This window comes from Pundamilia nyererei, unplaced genomic scaffold (genome assembly GCF_000239375.1).
Source record: "Pundamilia nyererei isolate P.nyererei 1_Seehausen unplaced genomic scaffold, PunNye1.0 scaffold00133, whole genome shotgun sequence".
Taxonomy (NCBI): Eukaryota; Metazoa; Chordata; class Actinopteri; order Cichliformes; family Cichlidae; genus Pundamilia; species Pundamilia nyererei.
Window position 1 is genome coordinate 1,560,378 of NW_005187534.1, and position 19,990 is coordinate 1,580,367.

The 19,990-nt window shown below is 42.4% G+C and overlaps 1 protein-coding gene across 1 annotated transcript; it reads left to right on the top strand.

Annotated features, from left to right (window-relative positions):
• The first annotated feature begins 4,549 nt into the window (after positions 1-4,549).
• Positions 4,550-12,951, top strand: htr7 (5-hydroxytryptamine receptor 7). The gene is made up of 2 exons (XM_005743596.1): positions 4,550-5,692; positions 6,468-12,951. Exons 1-2 carry the CDS (start codon positions 5,112-5,114, stop codon positions 7,360-7,362), a joined length of 1,476 nt encoding a protein of 491 aa, XP_005743653.1. The 5' UTR covers positions 4,550-5,111; the 3' UTR covers positions 7,363-12,951.
• Positions 12,952-19,990: the final 7,039 nt, after the last annotated feature.

The following is a 19,990-nucleotide window of genomic DNA, read 5'->3' on the forward strand; positions in this document are numbered from 1 at the left end:
ATATGAAGTAATATGAAGTCAGTGGGCTTCAGTGTGTGTTTCAGACTGTCCAGAACTGCAATTCCATTAACGGCCACTTGAGGCAGATTGTAAAAGAGCGTCAGTCAATGTGGAAGTCCTTTAAAGCAGTGGTTCCCAAACTTTTTTTGCTAGGTCCCCCCTTTGTTTTACAAGAAAAATGCCCCCCCCCCCCCCCTCTCACCCACACGCACCAACACATCCTCCAACCACACACGCCCATATTTTGCTCCATTTCACACCTCAAACATTTAGTAAACAATTAAGCAAATACAAGTAATCTGCAATAAATTACAGGTAGTGATAAAATAAACTACTGACTCTTTTACGCTGCGTCCGCACCTACACGGGTATTTTTTGAAAACGCAGCTGTTTCGTCCACGTAAACGGCGTCTCCAATCACCGAAAACGGAGATTTTTTTAAACTCCTTTTTTGCGTTTACGTGTGGACGAGGAATACAGAGTTCATCACACAACGTCAAAGGTATGTGCCTTTTTTCACGTCACGCTGTGCGCCACGTTATTGTTCACAGGAGATGAATTGCAGAATGGCAGATAGAGACAAAATACTGTTAATCTGACTGTCTGCAGGTTTTACACGCAGTTACTGTCCCTCCATTTACAAAGGCAGAGGCGTCACGGTGTGATTATTTTACGTGTAGTTGTTTTTTTCCTGTGTAATAATATTCAACATTGCTGTCAATACATTTTTCAAAAAATCTCTCTGTGCAAAATAGGTTTAAAAACATAAACAGCTGTGGGATCCTGTTTGTCCGTGATTTGGAGAGCCCAGCGTGCTCCCCGCAGGGAAAACTAATTCTGTCACAGAGACCTACCTCGGCACTTGCGCAGGTGAAGCCAAAGGAAGATATGCTTCACCGTATTTTCTAGTCTTTGGCTTGAAAGGAAGTTGGTTTGGAAACATATTTGGCGATGCTTCATCTCCTGCTTTGTGTTTGTGTGGGCAAAGACCTGTCAATTATGCTCTAGCAGTGTCCAAGCATTCTTCTTTTTTTTTCATACCGCGCGCGGTATGAAAAATCTATTATTAAAAATCTAATAGTGATCACAAGAATGAATCTACTGATTGTCAGTAAAGAACAAACTCTGAATAAAGAAACTGGAGACAAACGTATGTACTCGCAACACGTTCTGATACATGCATGTAATAACTTTCAAGTGTTTTTCAGTGTTGGTACTTAATACTTTCTTAATGTACTTGTTTGCTTGACCATTCAATAGTTTTGTGACTCTGTGACTTCCAATACGCTGAAGCAACAACATGACCTTTCTAAACAGAACTCGACTGCACTCGACAAATATTCTGCATTGATCCGATTTATCCACTTCAGAGGCACCTTAGAATAAAAGCGCAGACAACCAAGAGGAGACATGATAGTAAAATGAATATACAATCATAGATTATGGGTGAAAAATGACTTTAGATCGAACCTCAACCACTGTATAAAAACAAACAATGGCAACAACATGATTATAGGCCTGTAAGTCACACAGTCTGTTGTGCAATGATGACTTTAATCATGAAATGAGGCAGCACATTAGGGAGGACAAATCTCACTTATGAACGTTTTAAAAAGCTAGATTCTAGATTCTCGTCTAAAACTTCCCCCAATTACAAAATGACTCAACATTCATCGTCAGTGTGATGCCAGTTAAAGGGATGTTTAAGGTGTCGAGGCGAAGAGACTCATTCGTCTGTTTCTGTTAACGGGAGCTCTTAATGCGCTTAATCTGCTCTCAGCAGATGATAGCTCTCTAACAGATGTTATTATATGGTGGCCTATGTTTGGTGAGCTCCTTGAAATGTGGTGTTGATGCAGTTTGGGGTTTTTTTTTTGATAGCCAATAGCACTGGGAGAGAAGCTGCAGGAAATGTCAGCAAACATTTCCACCATCTCAGGGATCAGCGACTGCCTGACAGACAGGCCGCAGGACATGACACTGAGCTCTGTCTGATTTGCTCATGTGCATTAGAGGAGCTCCACAGGAGACCGTGCTGTCTCCAGTCCATTTACCATGAACACCTGAGACTTTCAGTCCAACTCCGAGTCATGCCACCTGCAGAAATACTCAGAAAGTTTGGATGCATTAGTGACAGGTAGGTGAGCACGAGTAGATGGTTTTATTTGAGTAGTCTTGGAGAAATGATCTGCTTCTTAATGTGAAAAAGACCAGAGAGATGTCATAAGAGCGAGAATGGCTACAACACCCGTGTCTATCCTGGGATGTTGATGTGTTGGAGGAGTACCTGGACATTCACATCAACAACAGGCTGAACTGGAAACTCAACACAGATGCTGGATACAAAAAGCTCCGTTTCATAAGGAAGCTGAGATCCTTCAATGTGTGGAGCAAACATGATGAGACACACGCATGTTCACCCTCACAGTAACACAAGATGTCTGTCTGACAGAGAGGCATATAGCAGTTGTGTTTTTTTTTATTTCATTCCATTAATTAATTTCATTTCATCATCATTTTAACGGCTGCACAAGAATTTCCCAAATTTGGAAAAGAAGTATTTATCACCTCTTAATGGTAAACCTAATTTTTCTTTCGATGCATTAAATGTTTAAAATTTATTTTTGTAATTTTTCTTTGGCAGAGATAAAAACAGTAGATCCATTCTGGCCATATCTGATAATTAAACCTGACATTATAAAACTCTGGACATAAATCTGCTGCTTTACCAGCCTCTGGTTTCAGGCTCTCCACAAGAACCAGCATTACAGTAATGAGGTTGGCTACTAATTTCAGGTTGTTTGAATCGTATGCCAGTTCATTTATTTGAAAATGCTGAATGGAGATGAGGTCAGGAAGCCTGCAAAATCTTCTGACTTCCCAAACTTTAACAGCACGGGCAGTACGATGGACAAGTTTATTAACTAAAGCTTCAGAAATGCAAGTCAGACAGAAAATGTACTTACTGTAAGGGTCTGATTGTTCCACAACCAGGCTGAGATGACTCAGGAGCAGGATTCTGGAAGGTCGAGCTAAGTGTATTTATTTACTGTGAACACCAGTGTAATGTAATATATATACACATACATATATATATACACATACACACACATATATATATATATATATATATGGCAGGAGAACAATGGAGCTCCAGGGAGGAGAGGGTCCAAATATCCAAAAACAGTCTGAACACTCCACACTCACTCAGCTCAGCTGAGTGACAAGCAGGGACGAGCTGTACAAAGGAGAAACACAATGAGACAGGCCGCAAAGAGAAGAAACAAGGGCTGTACTTTCCAACTAGGGAGCCAGAAGTTTACTAACTGCATAGTTTAATGTTCCAGTGAGGAATGTTAGCCAGCCGCTACCCAAAGTAGTGATCTCAGATGAGATCATTGTAGGCAGGTGTGCAGCTTCAGAGGCGGAAAGCCCGAATGGGTCCCGCTCATGGACCAGAGTTTCCTGTAAGCTTCTTTTTTTTGGGGGGGAATCACCTGCTACTAACTCAGTCATTGGATCGTGCTCCTGAAGTTGTAACTGGCATGAGTGTATTTTGGCTGCTGTGCCAGCAGAGTGTGAGTCGCAGTGTGCAGTTTTACTGCTGTCGCCTCACAGCAAGAAGGTCCTGGGTTTGAGTCCAGCTCCTGTGTGTGGACTTTGAATGTTCTCCCAACATCTGTGTGGGCACTCTGGCTGCCTCCCACCAAAAACAAGCCCCTGCCTCCATTCTGAACAGGATAAGTGGGAAAAGTTGAATTGATTGACAGGTTTATTGTAAGTCTTTTAAGCAGTCAAAGAGGAAAATTCACATTGACTAATCTGTCATAAAACAAGGTGATGATTAAGTGATTCAGATTGAGGTGTTTGGGGATCGTTTAGGATACTTTAGACGACCAGCAGTGAAATTCCAGCCTGTGGTGATCTCTCCAGGGCCCTAAAGTGAGAAACCACAGCTTCACCTGTGAAAGAAAAACATGAAATTATTTCAAATTAAACTAACATTAAAGCATTGAGAGTATAAACGTTTTATCGCGCGATGCTTGGTGCAAAACCAAGAAAGAAATCCAGCATTGTCTTCACGAGCAGCATGCAGTGGACGATTTTGATCACTTGGGGGAGGTAGTAACCAAGCCTACCTACTGCATTAGTATCACAGCCACGTATGAACTTATCTTTTCCAAAATTGCACTTAGATTAGAGAATGATGAAAAGACGTCGGGAGCACTTTGTCTTCCTGTTCTCAACTCCAGCAACACAAATCTAATAGTTTTAGAAGTGAGATGGAGGCAGATTGTCCTAACACTCAAAATGTGACTCATGCAGGCTAAACAGAAAAATGATTCAAGGGAAAAATTAAAGGAAATCCTTTTCAGCTCCTTCACTTCGATCAGATGAGGGATAAACAACTTTAAAATGAAACCACAAAAAGTATTTCCCCACAAATATGTAATTATAAGACCTCACTTCTATCCCCCAAAAGGATGACATGATGTTTTCTTAAAATTTTCTTAAAACCTCAGATTACATCATTAAAACTTCGATAAATACGAATTTATCTCCCTTTGTTTTTTGTTGTGTGTAAATTAATGACATTAATGAACATTTATCCTTTCTGCGTAATTACGCACATGGGCACGGGTTTCCAGTTCCAGCAGAACGAACACCAAAAAGCACAGTGCGTGTTATTTGTGTAAATGTAGCCTATAGGCTATCCAACTTGGGTTTTGACGTCACGCGTCAACTTTTGTGATATTTACGCGTAGGGCTGCGTTTAAGTTTTGTCTTCCAGCACATCGGAGTGAAAGCGTGACGTGCAGTCCGTCAGGCCGAGGACAAAAAGAAAATAAAATCCCGTTTTGTAGGTCAGGTATTTTGGGAATATGCCCGTTGCGCGCCACGTGCGTAATGACGAGTGCGCCTGTAAATAGATGAAATAAGGCGTCGATACTTTGGAATGAAAGAGAGCACACCAGCGTAGTGTCTCCTGACGGGGGTTAGGGAAAGGAATTAATCATTTCACGCACCAACACCGGCACTTCAGTGCGCGTCTGTGCCACCTCCGGACGGCTCTCCAAGTCCATGGATAAAAAGGAACACGAGGCGGCAGAATGGTTGTTGCAGGAGCGAGTAACGGGACTTTCGGCAGTGGCAACATGAGGTCGTCGTTCATGATAGAGGACATAGTCGGTGGCGGAGATCCCGGGGGCTCCACTAACATGATGATCTCCGAGGCTCTTGCGCTTCGGCTACTAAAGGCTGCGCAAGGCGCCGCAGATGCAGCAGCAGCAGCGGCAGCAGCCACTTCTCCGTCCACCTCCAGTCAGCCGCAGGTCATGGAGACGAACGGGACCCGCTGCGGGGAGCAGATCCTGAGCTACGGCCGGGTGGAGAAAGTTCTGATCGGCGCGGTGCTCACTATGCTCACGCTGTCCACGATCTGCGGGAACTTGCTCGTGGTCATCTCCGTCTGTTTTGTCAAGAAGCTGCGCCAGCCGTCCAACTATCTCATCGTTTCTCTGGCCTTGGCCGACCTTTCGGTGGCTCTGGCCGTGATGCCGTTCGTCAGTATCACGGACCTTATCGGCGGTCAGTGGATATTCGGTCAGTTCTTCTGTAACGTTTTTATCGCCATGGATGTGATGTGCTGCACCGCGTCCATCATGACTCTGTGCGTAATCAGCATTGACAGGTAAGATAAACTTCTCCAGCTTTAAAACTGTGTCAGTCTTTTTTCATGAAGCTAAGATAGAAAGTTTTTTTTTAACAGAGTTTAATTAAACGTCTCCTGTCTTTAGTATTTGTTACCCGAGTCTCCAAAAATACATTTAAACAGGTCACGTTCTTATTTCACAGATGTAGAAAAAAATGCCTTCTGTAGTCTAACTCCAGATTTTGTCGCTCGGGGCTCTGCGACACTGGATCGCTGGGTTTCTGTGAGGCATCTTGCGCCTCGGGGTCTTGTTCTGGGGCGCTTACTTAAAATGAAACGCTGCAGGACAAAGTGTGACCTCTCTGCCCACGGCATTCCTGTTCTGACCGCTGAATCAATTTACAGATTCAGAGACTCTGAAACGACCCCGAGTTTAAAATTCAACCGCTGCCTTTGTTTTTCCATTTCCTTAAAACGTTTTCACCACTTTAATCAAATGATAAAATGTTTTTATGCTTATTTGTTTTTGAAAGCCACACATGCCTGCCAATGTCCTGTGTGTTGGAAATTTTGTAGCCTGGTTTGCTGAACATTTATGGTCTTTCCGAGCATCGCCAAGCTTCTCTTTCATAAGTAACCCAGTTCTCATTTGGGGGCTGAGTGTGGCAACCAGAGATCTTAGTTTTGCTCAAGGGCACCTTGTCCAGGGTGGGGAGAGTGTCACCTGATTAGGGTAATGTAAAGCAATAAAAATAGAGTTACACTAGACACATTTTAGGGTTGTATTCATTTGGCTGTGTTTTTCTCTGTGTAGGTATTTGGGTATCACTAAGCCTCTGACTTATCCTGTCCGGCAAAACGGCTGCTGCATGGCCAAGATGATCCTGTCGGTGTGGCTCCTCTCTGCTTCCATCACCCTCCCCCCTCTGTTCGGCTGGGCGCAGAACGTTAATGACGGCAGGGTCTGTCTCATCAGCCAGGACTTTGGATACACTGTCTACTCTACAGCCGTGGCCTTCTACATCCCCATGTCGGTGATGCTGATCATGTACTACAGGATCTACCGAGCGGCCAAGCTCAGCGCAGCCAAGCACACCATCACTGGCTTCCCCAGGGAAGGGGAGCACCGAGCCGTGGTGACTCTTCGCGGGGGGAGAGGAGGGCATCAGCCAGCAGAGTCAGGAGAGACGGGAAGTGTCGAGGGGACGGAGGTCGAACCAGTGGAGGAAGCCGAGGAAGAGGAGAGCTTGGACTGCGTGGCAGCGGCGCTGAAGCTCCAGCGTGAGGTGGAGGAGGAGTGCAGCACGCGTGTCTCCCGCCTTCTCAAAACTGGCGAGCACCACCAACGGCGCAAGAGGAAAAACCAGTCCATCTTCAAACGGGAGCAGAAGGCTGCAGCCACTCTGGGCATTGTAGTTGGTGCCTTCACCTTCTGCTGGCTGCCGTTCTTCCTGGTGTCCACTGCCAGGCCGTTCGTCTGTGGCGTGCAGTGCAGCTGTGTGCCCCTCTGGCTGGAAAGAACTCTGTTGTGGCTTGGCTACGCCAACTCCCTCATTAATCCTTTCATTTATGCATTCTTCAACCGTGATCTGAGAACCACCTACAGCAACCTCCTGCGCTGCCGCTACAGGAACATCAATCGGAAGTTGTCGGCGGCTGGCATGCACGAGGCTCTAAAACTGGTGGAGAAACCAGACGCTGATGCGTAAAGCTGTAGGTCTGCCAATCAGCAAGGCTGCAGAGACCAGTATGGAAAATAATCAACTGGGGCTCAGACTGTGGCACAAGGCTATTGTGCTGACAGACCTTTTTACCCTCCAGATTTCATGAGGATTGCCAATGCGAGAGGAGGAAAGATGCTGCGATTAAGTGGATGTAGAGGGAGCCTAAGTGTTTCACTCTGGAGAAAACTGAGAGAAAACAGAGCTCAGTGGTGTTGAATTCATACTGTTTAATTAGCTGAATCTGTTGCAATGACTCTGAAGCCCACGAGGAAGGGCTACCTTGGTGGATTTGAAACTGGCTGCTATGTTGCTCAGAAGCCTTTTGAACATGACATTGATGCAAAAGCAGGAGCTACACACCCAGACTTTGATCTCAGCTCCTGTCATGGATGGAAATGATCTTACGCAGTAGCCAGTGACTTACATTTCCATTTCTGACCCAAGGAAAACTAACAATGAGAAAATAACGAACGACTCGGAGCTCAACCGCTACCAAATGTGTTTACTTTGCATCGTAGTTATCACTTTTCTAAAACGTAGAGTGTTTTATTGGTGAACAGGTGTAACAAGTGGACACGGTAATGATTAAAAAGTATGTAAAAATTTATGTGCACAAGTCAATAGCCACGCTGTTTTTGTAACAAATGGTTCTGATCTGTTGTAACCTAATAAGTTGATATCATTTGAAGATGAGCCAAAACGTGCTCCCTTCCCTTCTACTCGTGTCATGACCACCTGTTTATTGAAACTATTTGCTGATCATTTATTTCTGTAATATGGCAGCTAATTAACGAGCAAGCAAGGACTCTTAGGGACGAGACAATGATGTGAAAATGCAGAACACGATGATGTCGACACGGAGCTGAAGGTGGAGTAGAGGGAAACAACATCATTGAGGACGCTTTCTGAATGTGCCTGTGCCTTTTTCTGCTTTGTCAGTTAAGGTTTGGTTGCAGCACACAAGAGTCTCGCTTTACACTGTGTTAGAAAGTTGAGACAATGTGCAACTTTAGCCTTGTTGTGCATTACATAACAAAAGAAATGGCCAATAAAATGGGCAGTATCCTCTCAAACAGAGATGAATGATGTCAGACAGGATCTAATCTTTTGACATGACACGCACCAAAAATTATTTTCACAGTTAATTTAACAATTGACTAGTTTTAGGGCTAAAGTTCGGTCTCAAGTGGGTCTAAAAACAGTAAAATCACAGTTTCATATTCACTCTACAGTCATAAAAAAATACCCCATGTACCAGTTTCATTTTGATAAATTATGTTTACATTCTTTATAATATACAAAAATCTTAACATTAATATATTATATGGACATTTTTTTAGAACAAATCCAGGATCAGGATTTGTCCTGCTGCTGGGAAACACCCCTGACCCATAACTGGCGTCTCCTTTGAAGTCAAATATTGCTTAACTCCAGCTGATGCTCAAAACTCGAAGAGGTCATATTTTTCCAACTGGGCCCAGCTGGAAATTAGGAGATCTCACGTCACAGATGTAATTCATCCAGCTGAACAGCAGGGGGCCCCAGTGAGACAATCCTCAATGAGCAGCAGTGAATGGAGCTAAACAATTAAAATCATGATTTATGTTTGCTTCCAGGGAATAAAATACATAAACCGATTCTGTTTCCTGTTTGAAGTAAACCGCCAGTTATGTAAATTTTTTTTCTAACATAGAGGTCAAGTTAGCTTATAAATGCTAGCATCCCGCTAATCAGTGCCATTAGTTGATCAGGAATTTTACCATGGGACCAGTACACCCTTACTGGCACCTTTGTCCAAATGATAACTACACATTAGACGTTAAACCGCCACAGCAGTTTCAGTGTGTGTGTGTGGGAAGCAGCTGGTTGTGGCGGCTGAAGGCGATGCTAGGAGCCTGCTGCCTGCAACAAGTCACACAAAATGATTTTATGACGATGAAAACTTATGGTCTTAACCTTTTCTATATAACGATGTTGGAATTTCCACGTAGCCCTGTCCATTCTGGATTCGATTATTCAAATTCAATCGAGTTATCGTCGTCAAAGCTGACAAAAGCATGGGCAAAGCGTAAATACGGCTTTTTTTTCTAAAGATTTGTTAGATGTGATCATTTATTAGGATCTGTACCACCAGTGTTAATTAAATGACCTCCAATATGTTGGGCTGCCATGCTGTTAATCTTCTCACCTCTTGTTCTTCTGGAGTTTTATGTGATCACAGACACTAATTACGCAGCCATCTTTCCCGTGTAGCTCTGTCTCAGGCTACAGGGCGACGCCCCGGGAGGAAATCCGATGTGGATGTTAAAGGAGAGAGAGCAGATCACAGCCGCTGTTTCTTTGGTGTGTTTAATCTCCCCCGGAGATCGAGAGCCTGTCTGCTTGGAGTTTAATTTAAAGTTAAAAGTACAAGTTTAGCTCAGGGGGAGTGATAAAGTGAAGCTTTTGTATGTGCACAAGTTTTAGTGCAGCATCCTGCATGCACCAAGCAGCTGCAACATCACGTTGACAATAGGAACTCTGGAAACTGCTTGCTTGGTTTCTTTCTGGCAACATTATTTTCTTTGTGTTCTTTTTAATATGCACTGACACGAGTAGGAGAAACGTGTTACCTCTTATTCCACAAGGACTGCAGTAATGTTTTTTAATCCTTTGAGGAGACTTTGTGTTTTACAAGTATTAGTACACTCTGTGCTGCTGAGAATTTGTCCTCGTTAACTTGAAATTGTACAACAGCTAACTTAGAAGGAGCAACAGAGGGCACTCAGTCAGTTTTACCAAAATCTCTTTTTACTAAAGAAGTGTGAACACTGCAATTACCGCCTTTATTCTCTTTTGAAACGTTAATTAAAGCTGCTCTCCACAAGATTATTTTTAAATTTAAAAAATGCGCTAAGCTACTGAGCCTTAATTACCGAGTTAGCATGGCAGCAGAGACGATACAGAGAAGCCAGCAGGACGTCTGGTTCATGTGACAAACTCTGCTGTCTGCCCGACAACAGAAAGTTCACTCACTGTAAAACGGGACTCGAGCACTTCTCTAGATTCTAGATTTTAGATTTTATTTCAAGTATCAAGTGTGAATAAACATCATAATGAAACACAGGAGTGGGCGATATATATTTTCCCAAGGGTCACAACGGAAACCAGAACCAGTAAGCTTATAAAGAGATAAAATGAATATTGAGCAGAATTGACTTCACCTTTTTCTGCAGCCCTCCACAACAGTCCAAGTTGGAAAAATGAATTGCCTGCCCCTGGTATAGAACATCAGCTATAATAGGTAAATCCATCTTTTTCAGTCACACTTCAGGGTTCTGCCCAGTCACGCCTTTGCCATGTGACTAAGGGAATTAGTTATTTGGGGGGAGGTGAGCTGAAAAGGTTGAGAACCACTGAACTGTACTCTTCTGGGCTCAGTGCCGCCGTGGCATGGCTCCATTTCCCGTCATAGAATAGATGGAGAATGGTTGCCAGGAGCACAGGAGCACATTTTTCCTGAAGAGCATCCAAAAACTCTGAAGAGCAGAATGTTATCATTCACATGCAACACTCAAACTATCTGGGAAGCGAAGCTGTTGTTATCTTGACAACATCTCGTGAAAATATTCTCAGTGGCGTATCAACACATTGGTGCGAGATAGGAAGGGAACGACTGCACAGCAGGCTGAAAAAAATTCTTTGTATGACATCCAGAGGAGAGAGGAGACACGCTAAAAGGTAAATGGAAGGTAGAGGCACACCCTGGCATTCAGTGGCTGTCGCCTGCATCTCAGAATGTGACTGAATGCTCGCCTCTTTCATCAAACTAGTCATCTTCCCGCATGAGAGCGCTGCACTGAGCCGGAGCTAATTTTAAAGAAATTGAGAGCCTGCGTCACAACAAGTAGATTTATGGATTTTTTTCAGTGAGGGAACGCGAACCCTCAAACTAAGCGTGCACCAGCAGTTCCCACAATAGTCAAAAAATGACTCTTGGCTCGGCGCGGTCACATGGTTTCTAAAGAATCTATGAAAAGATGGGGAATGTGGAGATATCAGCTGCAGCTAAATTTACACATCAACCAAAGATGTGATTGTTTAAAGGCAGATGTTTTAGTCCCATGTACTCCTCATTTGAGTCAAAGTACACTGAAAACACTCTGAGAAAATGACTGTGACACTTCAGTAAGGATAATAAATAGAGAGATCAACATTTAAGGCATATGGCTGGAGGTGACTTAAATTACCTGCTGTCTCTTGCTAATAGCTGCTTTAGAAGCCAGATGTTTGGAAATGTTCAGCCAACAGTTGCTTATCCTTTTGAGAATGTCCTCATCACAAGCTGTTTTTGAACAGGGAGGCTCAGCTCCATATTAGATATAAAGTGTGCTGTTCATAGCATTCAGTCTTTAGTCTGCACCGCTTTCCATTTGCGTGAATGGATGTGTGTCGGTTTGTCCTGTTTTGAGAGTCAAACATCTTTGTTTGCCTCTCGTGGATGCTGAAAGCCAGCGCTGCCCATTTGAAACATCTGCACAGTGACAACACTCTACTGAGACGACTCCATTAATCTGTCACTGATTGGCTGTGTGTTAATCCTCCCACGGCACTCATTGGACCAATTGTTTTTTAATCTTCAACCTGCTGTTTCATCTCAAAATGCTAGATGAACGAGTCAGCTCTGTGGACTGGAGACATTCAAAGCTCTGGACTCATTCAGGCCTACCGTTACCGGACAAATGCACAAACAAGGATTTGTTCAGGAAAGGCTATTTCAAATGATCTTTGGAGGTCACCAACGAGCAAATAGCACAGGAGTCAGTCAGAAAAATAAAACATATGTGAGGGCATACGGTAAAAATATCCCATCCAGTTGTGTTGTTTCTGGCACAACAGAGGGAGATCATTCCAAACCATCTTGGTTAATGAGAAACCTCAACGGCGCTCCTTTGAGTTATTGTCATCAAAACTGCTCCACATCAGATAAAAGGTAGAGCTGGCGGACTAACAAGGTCAGAATAGCAAGAGGGCCAAACGCATCCTTTCGGGACAAATAAAGCTCTCAGATTGGTTCCTGGGCCACATTCAAACACTTTTTCAATTAGTTTTCATACCACAGCCAATGTTGTTCACTGGGACTATATGGGACCTTGTTCTGTCAGCATTATCAAAGTACAAAGAACAGCTCTCGTGGGATAGTATTGCTTTTATATGCTGTTTAGCACTGTGTGAAACTCCTGTGTATATATTAAGACTAAAAAGAGAAAAAAGGAAAGCGCGATGGCTCCATGGCCCCTGGTGACCATAACAGCTGGGCTTAGCGACCCATAAAGCACAGCAGGAGAGTCTCCATGGCACTTCTCGGCACAGATGCGACGTGTATTTGACCAATCAAATTACTGAAATTCCTTGTATATGAGTCCAAAACCATTCACGTGGAAAAGACTGTAAGATATGTTGTTATTGTCAGAGAGAAACCTTGTTGGTTCCAGTTAATCAGCCTCGTTTTTGACCCGATCTGTAAGATTATTTTCAATCATGGCTCTTCATACTGAAACGACATCAGCAGCAGTGTCATCGAGCTATTTAAGAAGCAGCCACGATGGAGATTTCCAGTTAAAACTCTTTAGACTTGTTTTAGATGTAATCTATATTTTACAGTCTGTACAGTTTTGTCAGGGTGCTGAGTGATGGCTAAATTTGTGAAGTGACCTTTCTTGCCAAAATGAATCATTAAATACTTAAAAAAATAAAACGGGATTGATCTCCGTCTCTGTTTCTGCTTTACTGTTCTGATCAGCACCTAAAGACAGCAAGCACACGTGGAAATGATGGCTACTGCAGGCTTACGCTTATGTTACTTCACAAGTAAAGCACTAACTTTGTTGTTATTGTCTGGCTAAGTCACAAAACTGTTTGATATTGAAGTTAATCTACGCATAAAGCAAGTTCTTAGATGTGAAACGCACACCTTAAAAAGAGATAACACAACCTTCACCTTTGGTGACTCGAGCTTTGTGGTTTTGCCCACAATTAAAATGCTGGTTGGTCCAAAAATAACTCTTGAAAAGAGCATTTTTTTCTATTTAACTGTACTCAGTTTCAAGAAAAAAGACTGCTCAAGGTTGTTTTCAGCCATGCTAAAAATATAAGCCAAAGGATGAAAAACCTCGTATCTCCAGTGTACTGGAACATTTGCCACACTTTAAAGGTGGTGATACTGATTTCCTGTCAGGACGGTCAGGATGATGCAGACACGGTTCCACAGACAGTTCATTTGACATCATACAAGATGCTGTCACTGTAACTGATGAGAGTTAAGTGGGCTATTATCAGCTCTGACTGAAACGATGAGTGGCAGACTCGGTGCGTTTAAACATTAAAAATGCATTCAAACATCAGTCACATTAGTCAGCAATAAAAATCAGAGGCAACGTGGAGAACACATGATGGAGATGTGTCTTTGTTTATGACAAAAAGATAGAAAGATTATATGGAGGGTTTTGCTAGACTACTATTTGCAAACAGAGCAGGAGTCAGTAAAAGATGCTAAAAGAAATAAGCCTCCGCATCTTTTTAAATAGTCCTTTACAGTGTTTAAACTGAGACTGTGTCCTAGTTATATATGATATTTTTAATAAATTGTACTGTTGTTCTGTTAATGTTCTAACTAGCTTGTTACAAACTATTTAATTGTAGCTATAAACACTGCGACCCAGTGTTTTTGAGTCTGTACAATTATTGACCTGTGATTTCATCATGACTCTTAGTGTTCGGGTTCCTGTGCCCCTCGTGTTTAGTGGAGGCTTCGTTCTGTTTGTTTTCTTGCTCCGCAGTCAGTCGCCTCTCATGTTGCCGTTTGTTACTCTGGTCTCTGTGCTTCATGTGTCCTCTGTTTCCAGGCCCTGTCATGTTTCCATGTCTACTCTTTGTGAACTGTTTCCTGTTTTACTTTGGTAGTCCTTGTCCTTTGTTAATGTTTTCAGTTTTGCTTCTCCTTGGTCTCGTCATGTTTGATTGCTCCCAGCTGTGCTCTCCTCCTGTGTGTCATTCCCTCGTTATCCCTCTGGATATTCAAGCCCTGCATTTTCCTTGCTCTAAACTGCATTGTGCCCTCGTTCCCCGCTGTGTGATCGCCCTGCCTGTTTAGTTACATGTATCTTCCAAGTTTAGTTAGTGTCGTAGTTTCTGATGTTCAGCGATAAAGCTGCCTTTTGAGTTTACCTTTTGTGTTTGTTTCTGAGCTTCGGTCCTCTCCTGCCTGCTTCACATGGCCGGCACATGACAGTAAGACCTACCTATCTAGCATTACAATGAAAGAATGCAGTTTAATATTGGAATACAGAACAATTCCCCAAAAAGCTGGGATGCTGGGTCAAAGGTCAATAAAAACAGAGTACTATGGTCTTTTACAGGCACAGAAACAAATCACAGAGGAAAGTGAAATGTTGTACCATCCCACTCTGGAGCCTTTCTAAGCTGTCAGAGGTCCAGAGCCAACATAATCTGTCGCAGGGCTGACACACTGAGTCAGACACCTGCAGCCAGTTTAGCATGACCAGTTAACCTAACTCCATGCATGGCTCTGGACTGTTGGAGGAAGTACCCAATCAAATGTGTCATTTTAAGAACAATATGTGCTCATTTGGAGTTAATGTCAGCAACACGTCTTTACGAAGTTGGACCGTGTTTCCTCTTTTCTTTTAACAACAGTCCGTAAACGTCAGTGATCCGAGGAAAGCAGCTGCTGAACTTTTGGGAGGGGAATATCGTCCCATTCTTGTCTGCTCAGCAGTCCTGGCTCTTCTGTGCCATGGATTCTTTTTCATGATGTTCCAGATGTTCTCGGTTGTTAAAATGTCTGGACTGCAGGCAGGCCGGTTCAGCACCTGGACTCTTCAGAAGCCATGCTGTTGTAATAGATGCAGTTTGTTGTTTAGCATCATTCTGCTAAAATATTCGAGGCCTCGCCTGAAAACAAAACTTTGTTTGAATGGGGTATATTTTCTTAGACCTGTGTATTCCTGAGCACTGATAACAAGCCGAATAGTCTCACTTGCTGTTAGTCTGGAGGACGTGGCGCCCATGTTTCCCAAAAAGAATTTCAAATTTAAATTCATGTGACCGCAGAACAGCTCTGCACGTTGCCTCCATTTTAAACAAGCTTTGGTCCAGAGAGGACTGCAGCATTTCTGGATCATTTTCATATTCACTGTGCCTTCTTCTCTGCACAATAGAGCTTTAAACTTTACATCTGTGGACAGCACCATGAGCCGTGGTCACAGACTGTGATTTCTGGAAGTGTTCCTGAGCAAATTCACTGATTACCAAAAGAGGATGCTGAGGACCTGACGGTCATGGGCGTGTCCACTGATTTTAACCTCGTCCCTTGTGAATCTTTTGATGGTAATATAAACTGCAGAGGGCGAGATGTTTACTGTCCTCACATCTTTACAAAGGTGGCATTATTCTGAAATTCTTCCACAGTTTGCAGATGTGTGAACCTCTTCCCAGCTGTACCACTGCTCCATAAGATGCTCGTCTTATATCCAGTCTGTGGCCATTTGCAGAAAGAATGGGAAGAGAAACTTAGAGAGCCAACATAGATGCTGATGTGCCGTTATTTTAAAGTCATGTGCAATCAGCATTTACTTTATGAGTTAAAGGAAAAACTTCTCGCAGGTTTCAGTGAGCCTTGACGCCAGCTTCCACTCTAAAAAACGAAGCGGGAAGTTCTTCCCGCTGCAGTTAGAGAGATTATTTCTACACTCACTGTTGTCTTATCTGAAACTCGTATCTCACTGAGGTGTGTTTGCACTGATTAATGCTCTGCTGTCTTATTAGTTTCTGTAAATTCAGGAATGTAGAACAGCAGGTTGTTGATCTACAGCAAATATTTGTGAGGAAGCTCAATAATGAAGAACAGGGATGCTGATATTCTGTTACCTCAGTCTGCGGCACACCGACACTCCTCTGTAATTACATCAGCATGTTTTTGTCAGTATGTGCTTGCCAGTAGTGACAAATTCAAATTCAAATTCAAATTTTATTTGTCACGTACACAGTCATACACAGTACGATATGTAGTGAAATGCTTGGACAACTGCTCGTGACCTAAAGAAAACAAAAAAGGAAAAGACTATGAATAAGATAGGAAATAAATATGAAAAATTAAAAAGGGTAAATTTAACTAGGAAGGAATAAAATATAAATTAAGGTTAAAAATGAAATAACTGTACAACACAAATTAGAATGAAGGGTAAATTTAACTGGGAAGGAATAAGATAAAATATATAAATTAAAGTTGAAAATAAAATAACTGTACAACAAAATACACAATATAGAACTATATAAGAATGTATGAAGAAATCTAAATCTAAATAAATATATACATAATAACAGCAGCTGTACAAGTATTAACCGGACAAGACAATCATCTATTCATCAGCTCCATATTTAATGACTTTTAACAAATAGAAAAGTTGAAGATGAAGTAGAGATTGATTAATATGCAAAGAAAAGTTTCCTTCTTGCTATATTATTGTTTGTTTGCTTATTATTGTTGAAAAAATGTGTCTTTGTGGTTTTGTCGATAAAATAAAATTATGGAATAAGAAAAAAACAAAAGTGTTTATTCTGTATCTTACAAGCCAAATAAAATTGTCATCAGACTTAACGAGCGATCATTGTGAGTCAGTTATAGACAAACTGTATTGTTTAAGACTCTGACAGCAGAGACATAATAAAACCGAATCCCATCCAGAATCACATTCAGACATCTCTGAAAGAACTAATGAGTCACCTCTTGGAAGTAGAAATGCACAAAAACTAATTACATTTGCGTAATAATTAAATGAGATTAGTTTAAAAATGTGTATTTTTTGGAGGAGCACCAAAACGATCCATGAAGAGAACAAGAGAGAAAACGAGGAGCGCGAGAAAGTGACAGACAGGAAGGCAGAACGCTGATTCACTGCTGTGTGTTCAGCTCATTGTATTTAACATTTTTAATAATTAACTGAGACATGAGATCATGTCCATAATCTACATCGTTTTTCACCCAAACTTTTGAATGAAGTGATGCAGTTTATCCCAGTATGGGCCCAGTCCAGCCATCACATTGAACTGGTGTTGTTACCCTCTACAGTGCAAGACTCCGAGTCCACTAAAGGGTCTTCTTCACAAAGCCTCCCATCCTATAAACACTCAGCTTCTTACCTGAAACTTGAAAAGAATGAAAACCCTACAGTTCCCTTCTAAATGTCATAGAGCTGTTAAAATACCCATAATGCTAAAGCATCATTAAACATAATAGTTTCTGTCAAACACACAGTGCAGGACACGTCTTCAAAGAATGATTATCTCCAAACAAGCTCATGTCATTTCATTACATTTGTCATGGTCTTCAGAATCATTCATTTCACTGATTACTTCATTAATCTTACATCTGTTTACCTTGATCAGCGTTTTTCCACCTCTCGTACGTCTGGGAGTCCTATGATTGGTGAAAGAGACGCATTACTGATTATCTCCTGCTCCTCTGAGCCTTCTGATCCAGCGCTGATCAGGTTACGGTGCCAGTTTGACCGCAGCTTTATCAAACAAACCTGCAGCAGCTAAACTTATGTGAGTTTTTATCTAGCTGACTGCTTACAACATATAATGTTTCAGTGCTCTGTCTTTTCAATTTTGACCATTAGATTGTTTCAAATCTTGCAGGGCAAAAACCTAAAAGTGAGAGTCAGCTAGCAAAAACGACACACCAGTGATCAGCCTCAGTTTGTTGCACTGAGCTGCACAGAGCTGTGACCTCAGCCCCATCAGTAACTTTGGAGCGATGTGTAGTGCCAGCTTTGAGCCAGATGCTGTCACTAAAAATCACTGCTGGAGCTCATGATGCTCTTAAGGCTGTGTGGGAGTGGATTCAAACAACCAGGCTCCAACATCTGGCTGGTGAGCCTGAATCCACAGATGGTATGAAAGATGGCCATACCCACTGCAACATCACTCACTGTTCATCAGAGTTCTTAATGACACCTCAAACTAAGCATTTCTGCCATTGCCATCTTCCCTTAAAACCAGATGTGTATCGTAGATCTGATCGTGAAACTGCACACTCGCTGGCTAACAACTCCACAATCACAAGTTACTGGTCAGTGAGGATATCCTGGATAATCATCGTTTTTACGTCTTTGAATGAAAAAAAGAAAAGAAAACAGGGTTAGTGTTTTATTAATGTGACCTGAAATGAACGACTGAACTCATGAAACCATCAGGACTGCCCACAGTCTGTGCGCGTGCAGTCTGTGGCCCATTCATCTCTTTAGAGCGAAACTGAAATCATTGTGAGCGCTAACTCAGCCAACTCTTTTGCACTTCTGTGACTGTGGCTACACAGACGGTTGTTGTGATGTTGTTTAAAGCAGATTCGATTTTGATGCGTACTCTGCACTCTTGTTGAAAAAATAATACATTTATATTTAAATCAAGTCTCAAAATTGTGATTAAATCTCTAAAAACTTTGTAAGGTTTCAGTGGAAAGGTACTACTGTGACCTCTAATGTTTTTGTAGATATATACACACACACACACACACACACACACACACACACACACACACACACAGAACTGCAGGATCCCAGCATCAAAGACAAAGAAGAACGCACTTTTGGATTGAAGCACTTCAGTGGAGCTGCAGGATGAAGAATATTTTCCCAGCTTCAGAAACCAGCAACCCTCTGCATGCTGTAGCTCCCAGCTGCAGCTTCTCTGTGACATGTAGATGAGCAAAGACGCAACAGCCTCCCCCAGCAGAGTGAAGGATAATAACACAGTTTTATATCCACCAAACGTTGCAGTAAAAACAGAGTTTTGTTGTTTTGTTGTGCCTGAATAGTCCATAGATTTTGTGTTTCTAACGATCACTTGGATTGATGCGCACCATGACGCAGTTTTCTGTTTGACTCATTTATTTAGCCGCCAAGGGCAGCGTTTACATGAGCGGCTGCTATTGATTCAGCCTTCCCACATTCACACTCAGAAATATCATAAAGAGTGATTTCTACTTTCTTCCAAACAGAGTGGACAGCAGGGGAGCAGCTCAAACTGAAGGACAACTTCACACCTACTGTACTGTACTTTTACACAAAAGAAGAAGGAGATGGGGGATTCTGTGAGTGTTTTTTTTTTTATTTTTATACTTTTCTCGGTACAGTTTTCTTCTGAGATTTGGCTTTGTGAGCTACTAAGTGAGAAGTTTGCAATCCCCGAGTCAGCCAGCGTCTTGCCTGTCGAGATGGGAGACGAGGAGGAGTGAGAAAGAGCGAAGGAGGGCTGGACGGAGTGAAAGAAACTGAGATGTGAAGAGAAAGCGAGGAAGAAGTGAAAAAGAGAGTGGGAGGGAGGAAGAGGAGGAGAGGTGCTTTCAGAAGGCGGTTAAAGAGGAGAGAAAGGGACACTAACTGGTGAGGGGAGGGGAGGGGAAGTGGGGGGTGCAAATGAATGAAGGATAAAAAGATGAAGAGGGAAATGCTGCGCTTGGACGACGGGCTGTCGAAGTCATTTAACACTGAATCATCGGCTTTTAGTGTTATTATTGTGACGTAAGCTAACTAGCCACGTTAATATGGTG

Coding starts and splice junctions, on each gene's coding strand:
- htr7 (XM_005743596.1), top strand. CDS start 5,112: ATGGTTGTTGCAGGAGCGAGTAACGGGACTTTCGGCAGTGGCAACATG. Junction 5,693..6,467: donor TGCGTAATCAGCATTGACAG/GTAAGATAAACT, acceptor TTCTCTGTGTAG/GTATTTGGGTATCACTAAGC.